Source organism: Neodothiora populina (genome assembly GCF_041146345.1).
Source record: "Neodothiora populina strain CPC 39397 chromosome Unknown canker_contig_1, whole genome shotgun sequence".
NCBI lineage: Eukaryota > Fungi > Ascomycota > Dothideomycetes > Dothideales > Dothioraceae > Neodothiora > Neodothiora populina.
The window spans coordinates 602,319-618,139 of NW_027191419.1; the positions used below are offsets into that span (position 1 = coordinate 602,319).

At 52.4% G+C, this 15,821-nt stretch overlaps 6 protein-coding genes across 7 annotated transcripts; 3 read left to right on the plus strand and 3 right to left on the minus strand.

Moving 5' to 3' along the window:
- Positions 1-219: 219 nt before the first annotated feature.
- On the plus strand, positions 220-1,513 carry AAFC00_000169 (uncharacterized protein; the record flags this gene model as incomplete). The annotated part of the gene is made up of 3 exons (XM_069340965.1): positions 220-362; positions 558-1,071; positions 1,163-1,513. The coding sequence occupies 3 exons, from the start codon at positions 220-222 to the stop codon at positions 1,511-1,513; spliced, it is 1,008 nt and encodes a 335-aa protein (XP_069196375.1).
- A 221-nt stretch (positions 1,514-1,734) lies between these two features.
- Positions 1,735-2,800, minus strand: AAFC00_000170 (uncharacterized protein; the record flags this gene model as incomplete). Its single annotated transcript, XM_069340976.1, has 3 exons — positions 1,735-2,548; positions 2,611-2,665; positions 2,734-2,800. 3 exons carry the CDS (start codon positions 2,798-2,800, stop codon positions 1,735-1,737), a joined length of 936 nt encoding a protein of 311 aa, XP_069196376.1.
- Positions 2,801-3,545: 745 nt separating this feature from the next.
- Positions 3,546-4,352, plus strand: AAFC00_000171 (uncharacterized protein; the record flags this gene model as incomplete). Its single annotated transcript, XM_069340987.1, has 1 exon — positions 3,546-4,352. The coding sequence occupies one exon, from the start codon at positions 3,546-3,548 to the stop codon at positions 4,350-4,352; it is 807 nt and encodes a 268-aa protein (XP_069196377.1).
- Positions 4,353-4,675: 323 nt separating this feature from the next.
- Positions 4,676-8,493, minus strand: AAFC00_000172 (uncharacterized protein; the record flags this gene model as incomplete). Its single annotated transcript, XM_069341000.1, has 4 exons — positions 4,676-4,968; positions 5,020-8,158; positions 8,215-8,374; positions 8,456-8,493. 4 exons carry the CDS (start codon positions 8,491-8,493, stop codon positions 4,676-4,678), a joined length of 3,630 nt encoding a protein of 1,209 aa, XP_069196378.1.
- Positions 8,494-8,998: 505 nt separating this feature from the next.
- On the minus strand, positions 8,999-12,254 carry AAFC00_000173 (uncharacterized protein; the record flags this gene model as incomplete). Of its 2 annotated transcripts, XM_069341011.1 has the most annotated exons (5): positions 8,999-9,081; positions 9,140-9,334; positions 9,408-10,875; positions 10,951-12,157; positions 12,232-12,254. In XM_069341011.1, 5 exons carry the CDS (start codon positions 12,252-12,254, stop codon positions 8,999-9,001), a joined length of 2,976 nt encoding a protein of 991 aa, XP_069196379.1. The 2 variants fall into 2 exon arrangements, with proteins under 2 accessions (XP_069196379.1, XP_069196380.1); XM_069348625.1 differs by lacking the exon at positions 12,232-12,254 and having other exon boundaries at positions 10,951-11,871.
- Positions 12,255-12,955: 701 nt separating this feature from the next.
- AAFC00_000174 (uncharacterized protein) lies at positions 12,956-15,345 on the plus strand (the record flags this gene model as incomplete). The annotated part of the gene is made up of 8 exons (XM_069341022.1): positions 12,956-13,331; positions 13,389-13,421; positions 13,480-13,717; positions 13,783-13,885; positions 13,942-14,739; positions 14,791-14,861; positions 14,918-15,034; positions 15,102-15,345. The coding sequence occupies 8 exons, from the start codon at positions 12,956-12,958 to the stop codon at positions 15,343-15,345; spliced, it is 1,980 nt and encodes a 659-aa protein (XP_069196381.1).
- Between the last annotated feature and the right edge of the window lie 476 nt (positions 15,346-15,821).

A 15,821-nucleotide genomic window follows, 5' to 3' on the forward strand; every position in this document is an offset into this window, starting at 1 on the left:
CGTGACGAGCATGTTCCCGCTCGGCGTTAAGATTCTCTAATTGACATCCTCCCCCTCCTCCACATCTCCTTTCGGGCCTTGGTCTAGCAAGCACCTTTGTTTGTTCTTTGCTTGCCACAAGTAAGCCGTGGACTCTTTTCTCTGGATTGCAAGCATTAATTATAAAAGAAGAAAAGAGAGAAGAAAAGAGTAGAAAAGAGAGAGAAGACAAGACACAAAATGCAAGCATCGAGACGAATCGTCGTCTGTGTCCCTGCGTCCGCTGTAGGTCATGGTCGTGCAGGAGCAGCAGGAGCAGCAGGCGCGGCAAGAGTAGTAGGAGAGACGACGGGTTTGATACCACGACGGACGTGTAGGTTTCAGTAAGTCGTGGAACTTCTTTCTCATTGCATATCTCTCTCTTTCGCTTCGTCTGGCCGCTTCGCTTGTTCGCCGTTTGTAGATTGGTATTGTAGAAGTAGGGTCGACCCCTATGGACATGTCCAAGAAAAGACAAGAAGCGAGGATTCTCTAGAGGGGGACAACAAAAGCAGACAAGAATCGACTGACACGTCCAGACCCGGCCGCCAACTAGCCCCGGCAGCCACAATCTGCATCCGCAGCTTCTCCCAGACCACCCATGTGCAAAAGAAAGGCGGCAAGGCGGCGCGCGAAGCCTCTCGCTCCGAGTCCACATCTCCTTCTTCCTCAAAGTCATCATCTTCTTCTTCGCCATCAACAGTAGCAGCAGCAGCAGACGACCCATCCGACTTCACGACGCTAGAAGCCGACATCAGCAAAGCCATTGAGCGCCTCAAGTCCGACCTGTCGAAACTGCGATCAGGCGGACGGTTCAACCCGGAGGTATTGGAGGGGTTGAGAGTCCATTTACACTCTGCTTCGTCGTCGGCTGGTGCTGGACATCATCATGATGAGAAGGGCAGTGCAGGGAAACACAGCAAGAGCGGGAAAGAAAGCGACAGTGCATCTGCAGCAGCAGCGAGCCAGACGACGACGACGGTCAAGCTGAGCGATGTGAGCCACGTCGTGCCCAAGGGCCGCACGGTGCAGATTCTCGTGAATGAAAGCGACGTGAGTTTTTTTTGTTTTGTTTTGGTTCTCCCCTTCTCCATTCCTTCACGCTGCTACACGCACCAACCAGCAACTAACACGACGCAAAAAGTACCTCAAACCAGTAACCTCGGCGATCCAATCCAGCAGCCTGAACCTCACTCCCCAGCCGGACCCGACGGGCCAAAACGCACTCATGCTCGTCCTTCAGATCCCGCCTCCGACCGCCGAGTCCAGGAAGCAAGCCATCAATGCGGCGTCGAAAGCCGGCGAGTCGGCGAACACGGCGATCCGTAATGCGCGCGGCGCGCAGCAGAAGAAGATCAGGGCGGCGGAAAAGGCCAAGAGTGTCAGACCCGATGATCTGAAGAAGATTGGGGTTGCCATGGAGAAGGTTGTGGAGAAGGGGACTGCGGAGGTCAAGAGGGTTGTGGAGGGGGCGAGGAAGGCGCTGGATGTTTGATCTTCGTTGTATCTGCCATGAGCAAGAAGTTCAGAAGGGGCGAGGCGGGGCCGTGTAAGATACGTCAAGAGCAAGAAAAGCGAACATGTGCAAACATGTATCATAAGTAAGAGTTGGATGAGATTGTAGACTATTCTCAAGCATCAGCGGGAAAAACAGAGCACAGAGGATGCGATTACTCCCCGTGTCCCAACCTCCTACAGTTTCCTCTCCCCAGCCTTTCACAGCATCCCCTTCCTCCAGCTCCTAGTAGCCAACTCCTCAATCCCCCTAACCTCGACCGGGCCCTTCGTAACTCCGTCATCAATCGCCTCAACAATAGCCTCAGCGACGACATCCGCCTTGAGCGGCTTGACGCCCCCAGCACCCATGACGCCCGACAGCGCACCCCCAACAAGACTATTCGCCATGGCGCCGACCCACGTCGCCGCAGCAAGCGGCATTGTGAAGCCGCGCGACGCATCGAACAGCATACCGGGTCTGACGAAGACACTGCGCAAGCTCGGCAAGTTCAGCGCGATGGCCTGTTCCGCCGCACGCTTGGTGTCGATGTATCGCCTGGGCAGGACGGGGGCGCCGCCGGCCGCAGAGACGTAGCAGAAGGTCGGTCGTGTCGTCGCCTCACCATCGATACCCTCAGCAGCGGCCGCGGCCGCAGCCGCAGCAGCAGTCTCCTTGGCGAGCAAAATCGCCGAGTCCCGATTCATGACCTCGTAAGTGATCTGGCCGCCGTCTTCCTGCGGCTCGAAGGTGCCCTCGTCTCCCGTCCTCGCGAAAGGGTCCTGCGTGCCCTTCTTCGTGCTGCTGAAAGCCCGCTGCAGACCCGCCACGAGCGGCTCTTTGCCCTGCAGCACGCCTTTGTAGTCGGCTTCGAGCAGGATCCCCATGCTGTGCACTACGCTGTCTGCGGAGCGCAGGTGCGCGCGGTAGGTTGACGGGTGTAGGACGTTGGCGCTTATCCATTCGACGTCTTTGGACCAGGCTGGGGCGGTGGGCGAGGAGGTTACGGAGGACCAGGTTGGTTCGCCGGAGCGGCTGGGGGAGGGTCAGGGCTGTGTATCTTGTGGATATGGATGCGAGAGGTGGGGGGTTCTTGCCTGAGGGATACGACGTGCCAGCCGCGTGCTGTTGCTGCTTTGCAGATGCGGGATCCTGGCACGGGGCACGTCAGTTTTGTTGCTTGTCTTGTACTTGTCATGCGGGAATGCTGCGACACGCACCTAGAAAGCCATTGCCGCCCGCGACCACAATCTTTTTCCTAGCTGCTGAGGAAGCAGCGGATGCCATTGTTGGTTATTCGGTGGCCGACTGTTTTCTGGGCATGTGATGGGATGGACCTGGCAGAAAAGGCTCGGTTTGATCTGGTCAAGTACAAGTCGCGAAGAAGAGATGGCGAACCGATCACTTGCTACAATTCACATGCAATCAGTCGGGGAGTTGTATATCATATTTATATATATGAGGTATGGCTACAGTATGCAGTATATCCACAAATCTCATCATCTCATCGTTTCAAGCTCGCAGAGTTCCACGCTTGCCTTGTTTCAATCTAGTGCACAGATGAGGTCCCCGATCTCTCGGTCTCTCTCTGCAGCTGTCCCCTGTATTCTCCGGACCGGTCGGCGCAATCATCAGTCCGAGCCGATGATTGTTGCGGCCTGGAAATCCTCCGATTGGTTGGTATTGATGCTCGCCTGCCCGCCTGCCCGCCTGCCTTCCCGTACTCTGTGCTGTGCTGTAATTACCGTCTACTACTACCACCACCACTACTACTACCATCTTCACTTCCATGTCGAAATCATCGTGACGATAGTGGCGCATCACTTGGTGGATCACCTGCATCGACGGACATATCTCCTCGACAGCATCAACGCGTCAATCACGGACGAGTCCTCTGCCAGAACACTCTACACGACAGCCTTCAATCCCAGTGCATAGCAGTGCGGCGCGCTCCAGGCGCAGCAGACAGAACCATCCCACTCGAACCACACGCCAGCATCACAACCCAGAAAACAGCAAGCGCACGACCAAAATGCCCGCCGCGACCTCCTCAAAACGGATCAAAGCAACGCGCATCTCACGGCCCTTCATAATCGGCTCTCAATCATGGACGCTCACGCCCCAAAACCACCCGGACCCGATCCCCGAGAACCACACCAAAGGCTGGAAAGTCTACGTCAAGCCGCTCGAGCACGGGCCGGACATCAGCAGCTGGCTGAAGAAAGTCCAGTTCAAGCTCCACCACACATACACAGACGCCAGCCGCACGATCGAGGCCCCGCCCTTTGAGATCCAAGAGACGGGCTACGGCGAGTTCGACATCGAGCTGCGGCTGTATTTCGATAGCTCGAGTGGCGAGAAGGCGCAGTATCGCGTGCATCGGCTGCGGCTCGAGCCCTTTGGGAGCGAGGCTGAGGTCAAGAGGCAGATTGCGGACAATTCGGTCACTGCCGACTGCATGGAGATTGTCGAGTTCAATGAGCCGTCTGCTGAGTTTTTCGCGAAGCTCACTAGTGAGGACCAGTTTGCGCATTTGCGCAAGAAGAATGCTTCGGCGTCTGGCAGCAAGAAAGCTGGTGGAGGAGGAGGAGGAGGAGGAGGAGGAGGAGGAGGAGGAGGAGGAGGAGCAAAAGGCGGGAACGGAAGGAACAACAAGATTGAGTATGAGGGCGGGAGGGAACCGACTGCGAATCTACCGGATCGTGGAGGGATTTGGAGCAAAGCCGGCGAGAAACAGTGGTTGGATCAGCTGGGCAAGGCGCACAAGGATCTCGATGCTTTGATCGCCGAGGAGAGCAAGAAGGCTGTTGAGCGGAGGCAGAGGTTGGCTGCTGCTTGATTTTGTTTTTTTGTTACTTTCTCTCCTCCACTGTTTGCTCATCATGAGAAAAAAAAACACCAGGAGTAGAGACCGATGGAAAAGAAGAAAAGAGCACGAGCATGTTCCACAAACGACGAAGATGATGAACTTAAGATACCCCTTCCGCACCCCTTTTCAATCAGAAACAAAAGCATAGCCCCTCTAGCTGGGGGTTGAGACTGTCCATTTACTTCAGACATCCTCTGCTATTCTGTAATTTTCCTGCTCGGGCAAGATATCGGATCCGAATCGGTATAGAAAATCTTGTCATACAGTTCCGCAAAGGGGGAAAAAAAAAAGGCCTACTTGCCACTAATCTGCCCATCCACAAAATCCAACGCCTGCTCCCTCGACACGACATCAATGCTCGACGTCTTGCCGATATAGCTGACTCCATAACACTTCTCCGCGACAATCAACATCTCCGGCCTGAACGTCGTGCAGATGAACTGGCCCGACTCGGACGACTCGGCCAGCATCTGGGCCACGGCGGTGCGGTATTGCGCGTCGAGGTTGGCGTCGATTTCGTCGAAGAGGTAGAAGGGCGCCGGGTCGGAGGCTTGGATTGCGAAGACTAGGGCCAGGGCGCAGAGACCTGTTCTGTTGTTAGTGTTCTGGTATTGCTGGGGAAGAAAAGAAAACTCACTTTTTTGGCCTCCGCTCAATTGCTGAATGCGCTGCTGCTCGTCGTGCTTGCTGTTGAAACTCACGCTGATTCCCACTCCCGTGTAATTCTCCACTCCGGCTTTCTTCTCTCCGTCCTCGTCTGCGCTGTCGTCGTCCCCTTCTTCCTCTCCTCCTGCGATCCTGTCCGTTCGGCGCTGGATCACCAGTCGTCCTTTACCCGCCGGAACGAGTTTCCCGAAAATGCGCGCAAACTCCTTGCTCACTTGTCTGAAGGTGCGCTCGATGGCTTCGTCCTTGCGCTGATCCAGAACATCAATCAGTTCTCTGATACTGTGCAGACTGGTCTCGAGCTCTTCTCTTCGCGTCTCCAGGTTCTCTCGCTGGCGCGTGAACGAGTTGTATTGCTCAAAGGCCTTCTTGTTGATGTGCCCGTATTGCTTGAGTGCGGAAGAGACCTTGTGCAGGCGCTTCATCGCGCGGTCGTACGTCATGCTCGTGTGTGGTTCGTTGAACGCCGCCTCGGGCAGCACACCCAGATTGCGGATCTGGGATGCCACCTCTTGACCTCTGGTGTTGAGAACGGCGCGCTTCGAGGCCGACTTCTCGATCAACTTCTTGTGCCGGGCAATCAGTCGAGCCAGATCTTCTTGCTGCTTCATCCTCTGTTCGTGTCGGCTTTGGGCTTGCGTGAGTTGGGCTTGTGCATCTTCGATGGCTGATTCCGTCTCTTGTAGCTTCGCAGTGACAGCAGACAGCGCATCGTCGGCACGCTTGAGTTCTCGCCGGCTGTCTCTAAGACGGTTGCTGTTGCTTGAACCACCTGCCGCGCCGTTGCCAGTCTCGGGATCCTGCGCTTGCAATTGATCCAGCCGTAGTCGCAGGTTCTCTCTCAGCTCGACCTCGAGTATGTTCTTCCTGCCTTCGAGCTCTGAACGAGTCGAACTGAGTTCAGAGACTTGCTTCCTCAAGTTCTGAACAGCGGTGCTCAATCTCGCGAGTTGCCTCTCTTCGTCTGCGGTGAGAGCTTTCTTGAAGTCCGAGGCCAACTCGGCCGAGTACGCGCTGACTTGCTCGCCCAGCTCTCGCAATGTCAGATCAACATTGTCACGCTGTCGCTTTCTCTCCTCGAGCGCACTCTGCTTCGCCTGCAGATCCTGAGTCTTGGCTCGTAGATCTTGCTGCAGAGGTCCGTAGCTGCTGCCGACTTGCTGTTGCCTCTGCTCAAGCTTTTGCAGGTTACTGACGGCCCTGGTCACTTGCTGATCTAGCGCTTCCAGCTCGCGTTGGATTTGATTCTTGCGATCGCGGTGGCGCTCATACTCATCACGTAACTGCGTGACTTTGCTGACACCATCCAAACGTGACGATCGCGGGTCGTGAAATCCTCCGGTCAGAGCACCTTTCTTGTCGGCACGATCACCTTCTGGAGTGATGGCACCGACAGCGTGGGTGCGAGCGTACTGCGCGGCGACTTGCAGATTGGGACAGACTATCGTCTTGCCAAAGACCTGTTGGAAGGCCTTGTCGAAGCGTGCCTCGTAGCTGATCTTGGTGATGAGGTGGACTGCATCGTTGGCTTTGGGTATATTGGCAGGCTTGGGCTTCAGGCGGTTCAGAGGCATGAAAGTGACACGTCCCGCTTTTTCTCGTTGTAGAATTTCCAAAACTCGTGATGCCGTCTCGTCAGTGTCTACCACGTAGTGGAACAAGCTGTTTCCAGCGGTGACTTCGATTGCAGTCTTGTATTTGTCGACATAGGTAAACAATTCAGACAGAGTACCATATACTCCCTCAATGTTGTGCTGCCGACTGATGCGACGCACAGCTGCAATGCCTCGACTGGTGTTGCGATCCATCATATGCGATAGAAAGCGCTCGGCCTTTTCGAGTTCCTGTTGCGCGTGCTGTAATACTGAGTCCAGCTTGGCTTCCTCACGCCAGAGTTCTTTTCGCTGATCCATAAGTCCTTCGCGTTCCTCCTTGGCTCGTTGCACATCGGCGGACATGTTCTGAGCCTCGTCGCCACGGTTCTCAATGCGACTCCTGAGGGTGACGAGTTCTTGTTCAATGTTGGTGATTTCGGTTTCGAGTTCCGCCACATCTTCATTGGCCTGCATGCTGACGGCCTTTCTGGTGGCCGAAGCCATGTTCACCTCTTCAATCTCTTTGCGCAGCCAGTCGTCGCGCTCTCTTTTCGTCCTGTATTGCGTCGCTCGTCCTTGTTTCGCATAGAGTCTCTGGCGTTGACCCTCGGCCTCGGCAAGCTGCACTTTCAGGTCCACCTCTTGCTGCTTCTGTGCATTGTACTGAGGGGTCAACTCGGCCAGCTCGGCCTCGCGCTGTCGAATCAGCCCTTGGACCTCGCGCAGAGCGGCATCGTGGCGCGTGTTCGCCTCCTGGGCGGCAGCCTGACCGTCAGACAGAACCTGTACCTCAAGTTCGACATTGGCCTTTTTCCGCGCGGCGTCTTTTCGCTCATCTTCGAGCTGACGCTTGTCGATTGTCAAGAACTCGATCTGCTGCTTGTATTCGGCGATTTGTTCGTCGATGCGCCTGATCTCTTCTTCGCCGTCAAGGAAGTGCTGGCGGTTGTCATCGGTTTCATCGACTCCAGTCTGACGGGCTTCGTCGAGTGACTCTAGTGCTGTCTGGATCTCTTCTTGCTCGCGGTGGTAGATGGTGTATTCCAGACATCTCCTCTCGCGGTCCTTTTCCTGGTATGCTCTCAGCTCCTCCTTCTCCTCTTCCAACTCACCCAGGCGCTCCTTGATGTAGTTCAGCAGATCGTCAATCTTGGCCTGTTTGTTGTCGGTCTCGGTGACAATCTTCAGACTCTCAGCTCGACGAGACTCGTAGACCTGTGTGCCGGCGACTTCCTTGAGCAGGTTCAAGCGCTCGTTATCCTTCATGTTGGTGAGGGTAGTGACACGACCCTGAGGGACGATGTAGTAAGGATTGGAACGAGAAAAGCCAGCAGACTCGAGAAGATTCATGACATCGGCCTTGGTCGCGTTCTTGCGGTCGAGAGAGTACTCGTCTTTCTTCTGTCCAATGGTGCGGCGCAAGACCAGATCGTCCTTGCCGGTGGGGAAACGGCCATCTGAATTGTCGAAGATGACTTCTACGTAGGCAGACATGACTGCAGCGCCGGAACCTTCCTGTGAGAGCAAGTCAGCATATGACATGATGAGAGACAGTCATTGGTGAGAGTCACGTGTAGCAGCGCCTGTCGTTCTTCGCGACCCATCTGTGTGTAGGCATCGCTGAGCACAAAACGAATGGCGGCGAAAAAGTTACTCTTTCCAGACCCGTTGCGTCCGACAATGACATTGTGTTTGGGAGAGAAGGGCTCAATGACAGTCTGGTCCTTGTAACTGTGGAACGAGAGTCAGCAAGCTGCCGCACAAGTGTTGCGCCTGTTATCGCATCGAAAGCATGTATGTATATATACACACCTCTTGAAGCCCTGGATGATGATCTGTTTGATATACATCTTGGCTGGATGCCTGAATTCAGGCGACTAAAACTAGACTATGTGCGAAGCATCCAGCGAAAACTTGTATCAAGGTTCTCTGTATGGAATGGTATAGGAAAATAGCGAGAGTTGCGCACTTGCCCACTTCGACCAGGTCGCGTTATCAACGCGATGTAAGCGCGTCTCGTCTACCGAAAGATCGGACCATTTGCTTCCGGCTTCCGATGTTTGAGGTTCAGATCCCCGCATTTACTTGTACTTGTACTCGTACCCGAGCTACTTGTACCGCAACTGCCATAGACCAATACTCTTTTGCTGAGATATGCACGTCTGCCTTACTTGCACTTTGCACTACAAGTGCTTTGATATTCCTTATATGATCAGAGACCGAATTAAATTTCCATGTCACTTGGGGTATCTTGCCGTCCGCGTCCACAAATCTCCTACCATGGTCTATGAAATGGTGTAGTCACACTCTTGTGTTCCATCTAGACAGAAGTCCCTTCGCCCATCCTTGGATCCATCAAGCTGACTTCGGAGAAACATCGGGAGAGAGTGACATGGTCCTGATACACTCCTCGATGACGCTGCGAAACTCGGCAAGATCTAGATATCGCAAGTCAGCCTGCGCTGTGGTCTCTTGTCGCAGCTTGGACGAACATACCTGGCTCATTCTTGAACACCATCCTGTAGCTTGTTGTCTTGTCCGCATCAGGCGGCTTCTCGTTGCTGCCTGTACGCTTCTTGCTTGTCACCGCTTTCATACATCGGCGTTCAAGCACGTCGCCAACTGAAGTACCGCGCAGTGCAAGCGTGGCTTCCACGCCCTCTGTCTTCTTGAGAATATTGTCCCGGGGCACTAGCATGCAAACATCAGCACTTAGTCGAGAAAGAAAGAAAAAACTCTTCGTGCGAATGACGTGAGAACTTACGTAGTCCTGACATCCATTTACCCACCCCCGAGTCTTTGTGCAGCCGAAATGTAACAGCTACGTTCCCTCTGCCTCCTCTTTGCCACAGAAGCATATCCGCAGCATTCAAGTCGTGCCATAGGGTTCTCTTCTCCTTGAGGCTCTTCAGGCGGGCCAGGAAGACAAGTTTCCAGCCCGTGATGGCTTCTAGGAACTCGAACAACTCATTATCCTTGGCAAAGGTGAAGACTGCTCTTCGTGGTATGCAGACTGCTTCTCGGAACATTCCTTTTCTGTTCATCGTCTTGGATAAATGCTCGGCATCACTGAGGTAATTTGGCGTGAGAAGCCCGCTTACCACTGCCTGATAGAGCAGGCCTTGTCTGGCGGCTGTTGTAGTCGCGGGTTTGATGTCACTTTCTAGACGTGTGGCCACACTTAGATCGAGACGCTCAGGGATGCAATACAGCTTTGTTGTCGTTCCTTCACTCAACCTACCCACAACTATCATCATATCTTGTTGCCCCTCTTTCAAAGCTTTGAACAGACCGACAAGCTCACCCTCGTTCAATCTCATTTGCTTGTCCGGCCTACGAGTAGTGCGACCCGAGTCGTAGACATGAGGAGAGCATAGCGCGTGTACCAACGCAAGTGCATTCGTACTAGATGTCGCGGAAGAAGCAATCTTCATCTCGATTTTGCTGTTCGGTTTTCTGGCGTCGTAACGCTTACTGTGCGTCTCAACATAATTTATCGTCGGTTCCTGCATATTATGGTTGCAATCAGACCAGGAGAGCGTGATTGTGCCGTCGTAGAGGCATATGCCTAGATCTGCCAAAGGCAGCCAGTTGGAGTATATGCGCGTTGTTTGTGTTTCGCCGTCCGGGTCAACGATCACGAGTCGGCGCGTTGCTTCCCATGCTTTGGAACAGATGCTTCGATAAAGATAAAGTTTCATGGCTCCGCCTTCGATACCAGCCTCTTTGTATAGCGATGGCTCTCCCTGTCTGATACAATAGCTGAGGAGTCTCGTCTCGATGTCTAGAACCTCGTTTTCCCGGATCCGCCATGGTTGATAATCCGACATGACGGAGTCCTGTCGGATTAGCATGTCACCACCCAGGCTATATTCCAGTGAAGGATTTCGGTAGGTTGCCATTGAGTTATCTCTGCTGCCATTACTGCTACTGCTTGAGAACCGGACAGACTCGAATCCACGCATGTTTGGCTGATGCGCAGAAAGACTCAGAGAACGCTTGCGTGCGGCATCTGCCTCCGATTTACGACGATTTGATTCTGATCCGTAGATCCCTTGCTCTGCCCCAGCGCCAGTACATTCTTCCTGTTGGAGGCTCCTGCGCGGTACGGAAAGCGAGGTCATTAACATCTCACTATCGGCGCATGAAGCACAAGTGAAGTGTGACGAGGTTTGTCTTATAGCCATCACAACTGAATTTATGTTCGGCCGGTCATGGGGCCGTTTGCTCAACTACACTACGTCAGCTGCGTGAAAAAAGCTTGATAGAAGCATATTTTGTCAGATGCAGGAGGACAGTCTGCATACCATCTGAAAAGTCAACGCCTTGAGCTCCAAGTAATCGTCATGAACACGAAGTCGCTGCAACCATTCCTGTAGTGGGTCACCAGGAGAACCCCGTGGAGAGCCGTTCTCGCCATTGCTTGCATCGACACCGGTTAAGTAATCGTTCATGTCCTCAAGACTTTGGCCGCCTAGTACAGTGAGCATATCGAGATATACACGACCCAGTGACCAGATGTTAGAGGGCTCGCTATAAATGCGAGTCGACTTGACTTCTGGAGCAGCATATGACGAGTTGATGTCAAAGGTCGGCCTGACCTCCAGTGATCTGGTTGACGACAATTCATCGTTCAGTACACTGAGATCGCATACAATCACTTGGCCATCCTCTAACAAGATATTCTCCGGGCTCAACGTGTCGAGGCAGAAGTTGTTGGCATGCAGGAACGCCACAGCATTGGCCAGACAGCCAAAGTACTCTGGTAGATTCTGAAGGTCGCCTTGAACAACATGGAAACTATTGCGTATTGTGAGCAACGACTTTAAGCTGCTGTTAGGTGCCGGCGCAAAGAGCACAGAATTGCTCTCGAGGCCTTGATAGGTCCCTACAATTCTGGCAAGATGAGGGTGGCCGACTTTGCGAAGAGCGACAATATCTTGCTGGATCCTTCGGGTCCTGAGGTTTCTGCTTCCTCGCTCCCTGCTTTGCCAGAAGCTCTTTCGTATCAATTCTATACCTGTCTGCTTGTTGCGTACCAGGTCAAGATCGGAGCAATCTCCATGACTGAAACGTCGCAGCTTGACAAAAGCTTTGTCGTCATTGGATATCCTTTCGTTGGTAAATTCGTGACTACTATCAAGCCCATTCGATGATGATTGTGGCTGTACAAGTGTCTGTAGTTTCATGAAGTGCTCACATGCTTTCGAGTTCGAACTCAGGATCATTGGTACACTTGTCGATGAGAACGGAATGTGAGAGTCATCATACTCACCATCTCGAAAGGCTAGGAAGATCGGATCTGGCTCTTTATAGCCTGACAAGTGCAAGAGGCAGTATAAGCGCGGCCTTGAAACCCATGTTCGCAATTCTGGACATGCTTTCAAAAGGCTGACCACATCTGTGAAGAGCTCGTTCCGTACAACATCTAAAGTGTTCGGAGAGTTTCCAAGTTGGGGAACAGTGGGAAGAATTTTCACCAGCCGACGTTCTATATCATCGATGCTGAGCTTTCTAAAGTTGGAGAATTCAGTACAAAGGTGGGAGTGGACGAGGTCCGGCTGGATGATTGGGTATCAATTACTCACTGGGTGTCATCCACTGAAACCATCCCGCATTTTCCCCGCGAACGTCTTCTGATTAATAATTTTTAGGCGAAACACGATGATTTTCGTTTATATGATGTGTATGGTGCGAGTTGTGAACGGATACGGAACTATAGCGAGGAAAACTATGGGAGTGCCTAGACATAGGAATGATGATCAATCCACCCGTCATGAATGGGAACCTGACTACCTAGGACTCAGCTGGACTTCGTAATGTGCCGTTAATAATGGTCCATCCTATCTGGGGGTGGCGTACCTACCTGGCCGGCACCGTTCACCCCCGCAGTAAGGCGGCTCCATCTGGGGAACGATCACTTGGGGAACGGCGATGATGGACGTGGGGTTGGTCGCCAACATCCCGTCCTTCGCCGCAGGCGTCACGAAGGATCGTAGCCCCGTCCATGGTGGTCATGGTGGTCTTCGAGGCCAGACCTGCAGGGTGTCCCTTTTAGGATAGAAGTCCCACTTGGTCGCCTTGTCTACACATGATGGCTGACTTGACATACAGAATGCGTTGCTCATAGTCTACCCACCTGTTCTCCAGTGACTTAAGGCTTATGACTGCAATTGATTGGGGTTGGCATCAGAGCACTGTAGCTAACGAGATCTAGCTTAGTTGGACAATTGTGCTGCTAAGTTTGCTGGCTTGCTTTTTGAAGCTTAAGGGTATTGAAATATATCCAAGCCTTTGAGCCTTGAGGACGACATGGACAGCGACTCCAAGCTAGAACCTCGAAGGCGTGTGCCAAGCGTGACATCGCTCAGAGATAAATCACTCGATCAGCCCGCCGATTGCTACATTTCGGTGCCCTTTCAAGATTGGGATGAGAATCGCATGATCACAGAAATTGAAATCTTCATCGAGGAAGGCGAGCTCGAGGATTACGCCGACTACATCAGGCGCGGTGCTCTTTTGAATTATGATCGCAATATCTTCTCACATGAGAGACATGACCTTATGAAGCTCAAGCCGATTGAGCAGCGGTATCTGAACCTGGAATACAGCCCGAAACGCCTCGATAAATTTCGCCAAGCAAGCGGACTCTACATCTTGGTAGCATTATGCTCGGTCGGTGCTGCAGGTAGGACCTTGTATCCACACATCAGATTTCCATGACTCTGACACAGTGTGAACATAGTCCAGGGCTGGGACGAGTCTGCTGTGAACGGCGGTAAGTACTTCGATCTACATCTCCCCTTATGAACTTGTGCTGAGATCGATCGATGTAGCTCAAGTATATTATCGTCACGCTCTCGGAATTAGTAGCCGTAATGTTGGTTTGGTCAACAGTGCCCCGTATCTATGCTGTGCTGCTAGTTGTCTTCTGACATTCCCCCTGAACAAATATCTCGGTCGTAGGGGCGTCATCTTCCTGACCAGCCTAATCTCATGCGTCACCTGCATAGCTCAAGCATTCCCACAGTCCTGGGAGACATTATTCCTTGCTCGCTTTCTCTTGGGCTTTGGGTAAGACGTATTCCTTTCAGCTTCAAGTATCAGCACATACCATTAATTAACAATTCTCAATGCAGCATTGGACCAAAGAGTGCAACCATACCAATCTATGCAGCTGAATGTTGCCCGTCTAACATTAGAGGAGGGCTGGTAATGTTCTGGCAGCTATGGACTGCCGCGGTAGGCCAAGAATTGATGCGCTTCCTGGTTCGAAAATACCATTCTGACTTGGCCAGGGAATCATGTGCGGCTATATAGCCGGTGTTGCCTTGCAGAACGCAAACGCCGGCACAGTAGTGCTTGGAAGTGGAGATAGCACACTCACATGCGATAATGGAGCCAGCGATCTGAGGAGCCTCAGATGTAGTCTCAACTGGCGACTGATGCTCGCCAGTCCGGGCCTTCTTCCTATAGTTGTGGTCCTTTACATCTATACTCAACCAGAATCACCTCGCTGGCTACTACGTCAAGCACATCTTGGTAGCCGCCAGTACTACGAGAAGGCCTTCCTTGCACTATGCCGGCTACGACACACCAAGCTACAAGCTGCACGGGACCTTTTTCTTATCAACTACCAGATCAAAGAAGAAGAAAGGATTCGCAGTGTTCAGAAACCATTCTGGGAGCTATTCACTACACCTCGCAATCGACGAGCAATGATCGCCAGCGTCACTTGCATGTTTTTCCAGCAATTCTGCGGCGTCAACGTGTTGGCTTACTACTCGACGTCCGTCCTCCTTAACGCCAACTTCTCGATCAGCTCTGCTTTGCTAGCATCCACAGGGTTTGGCATCATCAACTTCCTTTTCGGACTGCCTGCCTTGTGGCTGATCGACTCATTCGGAAGAAGAAGTCTGCTACTGGCTACGTTCCCATTCATGGCCTTATTTCAGCTATTCATAGCAGTTGCATTTGCTGCTACGGGCGGCAACAAGACTAGTAACGAGAGCAATACGACACAAACGACACTAGTGTTACTGGGAATGTATCTCTTCGCCGTCGCTTATAGTCCCGGTGAAGGCCCAGTTCCATTTGTGAGTCAAGTACTTTGTCCTACCTATCACATGCATATTAACATTCATCAGGTCTATAGTGCAGAGAGTATGCCAATCTACAACCGTGACATCGGCATGGGTTTAGTGACGGCAGTTACCTGGTTCGCTTTTCCCAATACAAGATCAAAATATGTATGAGCTAACCAGCGATATCAAGGTTTTTCAACTTCCTCCTATCAATCACCTGGCCGTCCTTCGTCGATGCCTTTGGCTGGTCCGGCGCCTTCGGATGGTACGCCGCCTGGTGTGTGATAGGCGAGATAGTGATACTGCTGTACACCACCCCATCTGCAAAAGCCCTATTCCCAAGTCCGACCAAACAAGCTAACAAGTATGACCAGCGTCGTCCCCGAAACACGCAACCTGTCCCTCGAGCAACTCGCCGAAGTCTTCAGCATCTCGTCTCGCAAGCACGCCTTATTCGGTCTTCGCGAGGCATCGTGGTTCGTCCGTCACTATATCCTGCGACAGAAGGATCTCAAGAAGCCGATACTTTTTCATATGAATGAGCAGGTCTCTAGGGAGGGCGAATTGGAGGATGTGGATTATCATGGGGGTGTGCATAGGACTTTTTCGATTCATTGAGGGGGAGGACGGCGTGTAGGATTTCTCGTGAAGATCTAGGTTTTGTCTTTCTATCCCTTACAAGATACATGTCGCACTGGAGTATTCTCCACATCGCACACTCACAAGTGAGATACTTCGTCAGTCGATCTCAAGGAACCAATGAACACATGTCATACAGCAAGATTGTCACTATCAAGCAGGGTGGTAGAAAGTTTTCCGAAGTGATGGATATCAAATCAATGTTCTCATTTACTTCCTCTCAGAGAAAGCTACTTCGACAAGAAAACAGAACCGACAGTCCCAACTCGAAGGGGCTCACACGAAGGAGTAGTAACCCCTGCCTTGAATGGCCTCCCTCCTTCCCAGATCTAAATTGTAGACACCGTTCCCCGGTCCTCCTCTGGTAATTCCAGGTAAAAGGACGATATAAAAAGCAGGGCAATACAAGCAATGATAAAATCAAAAGCAATACAGTGTTTTCTATAAGTCGCGCG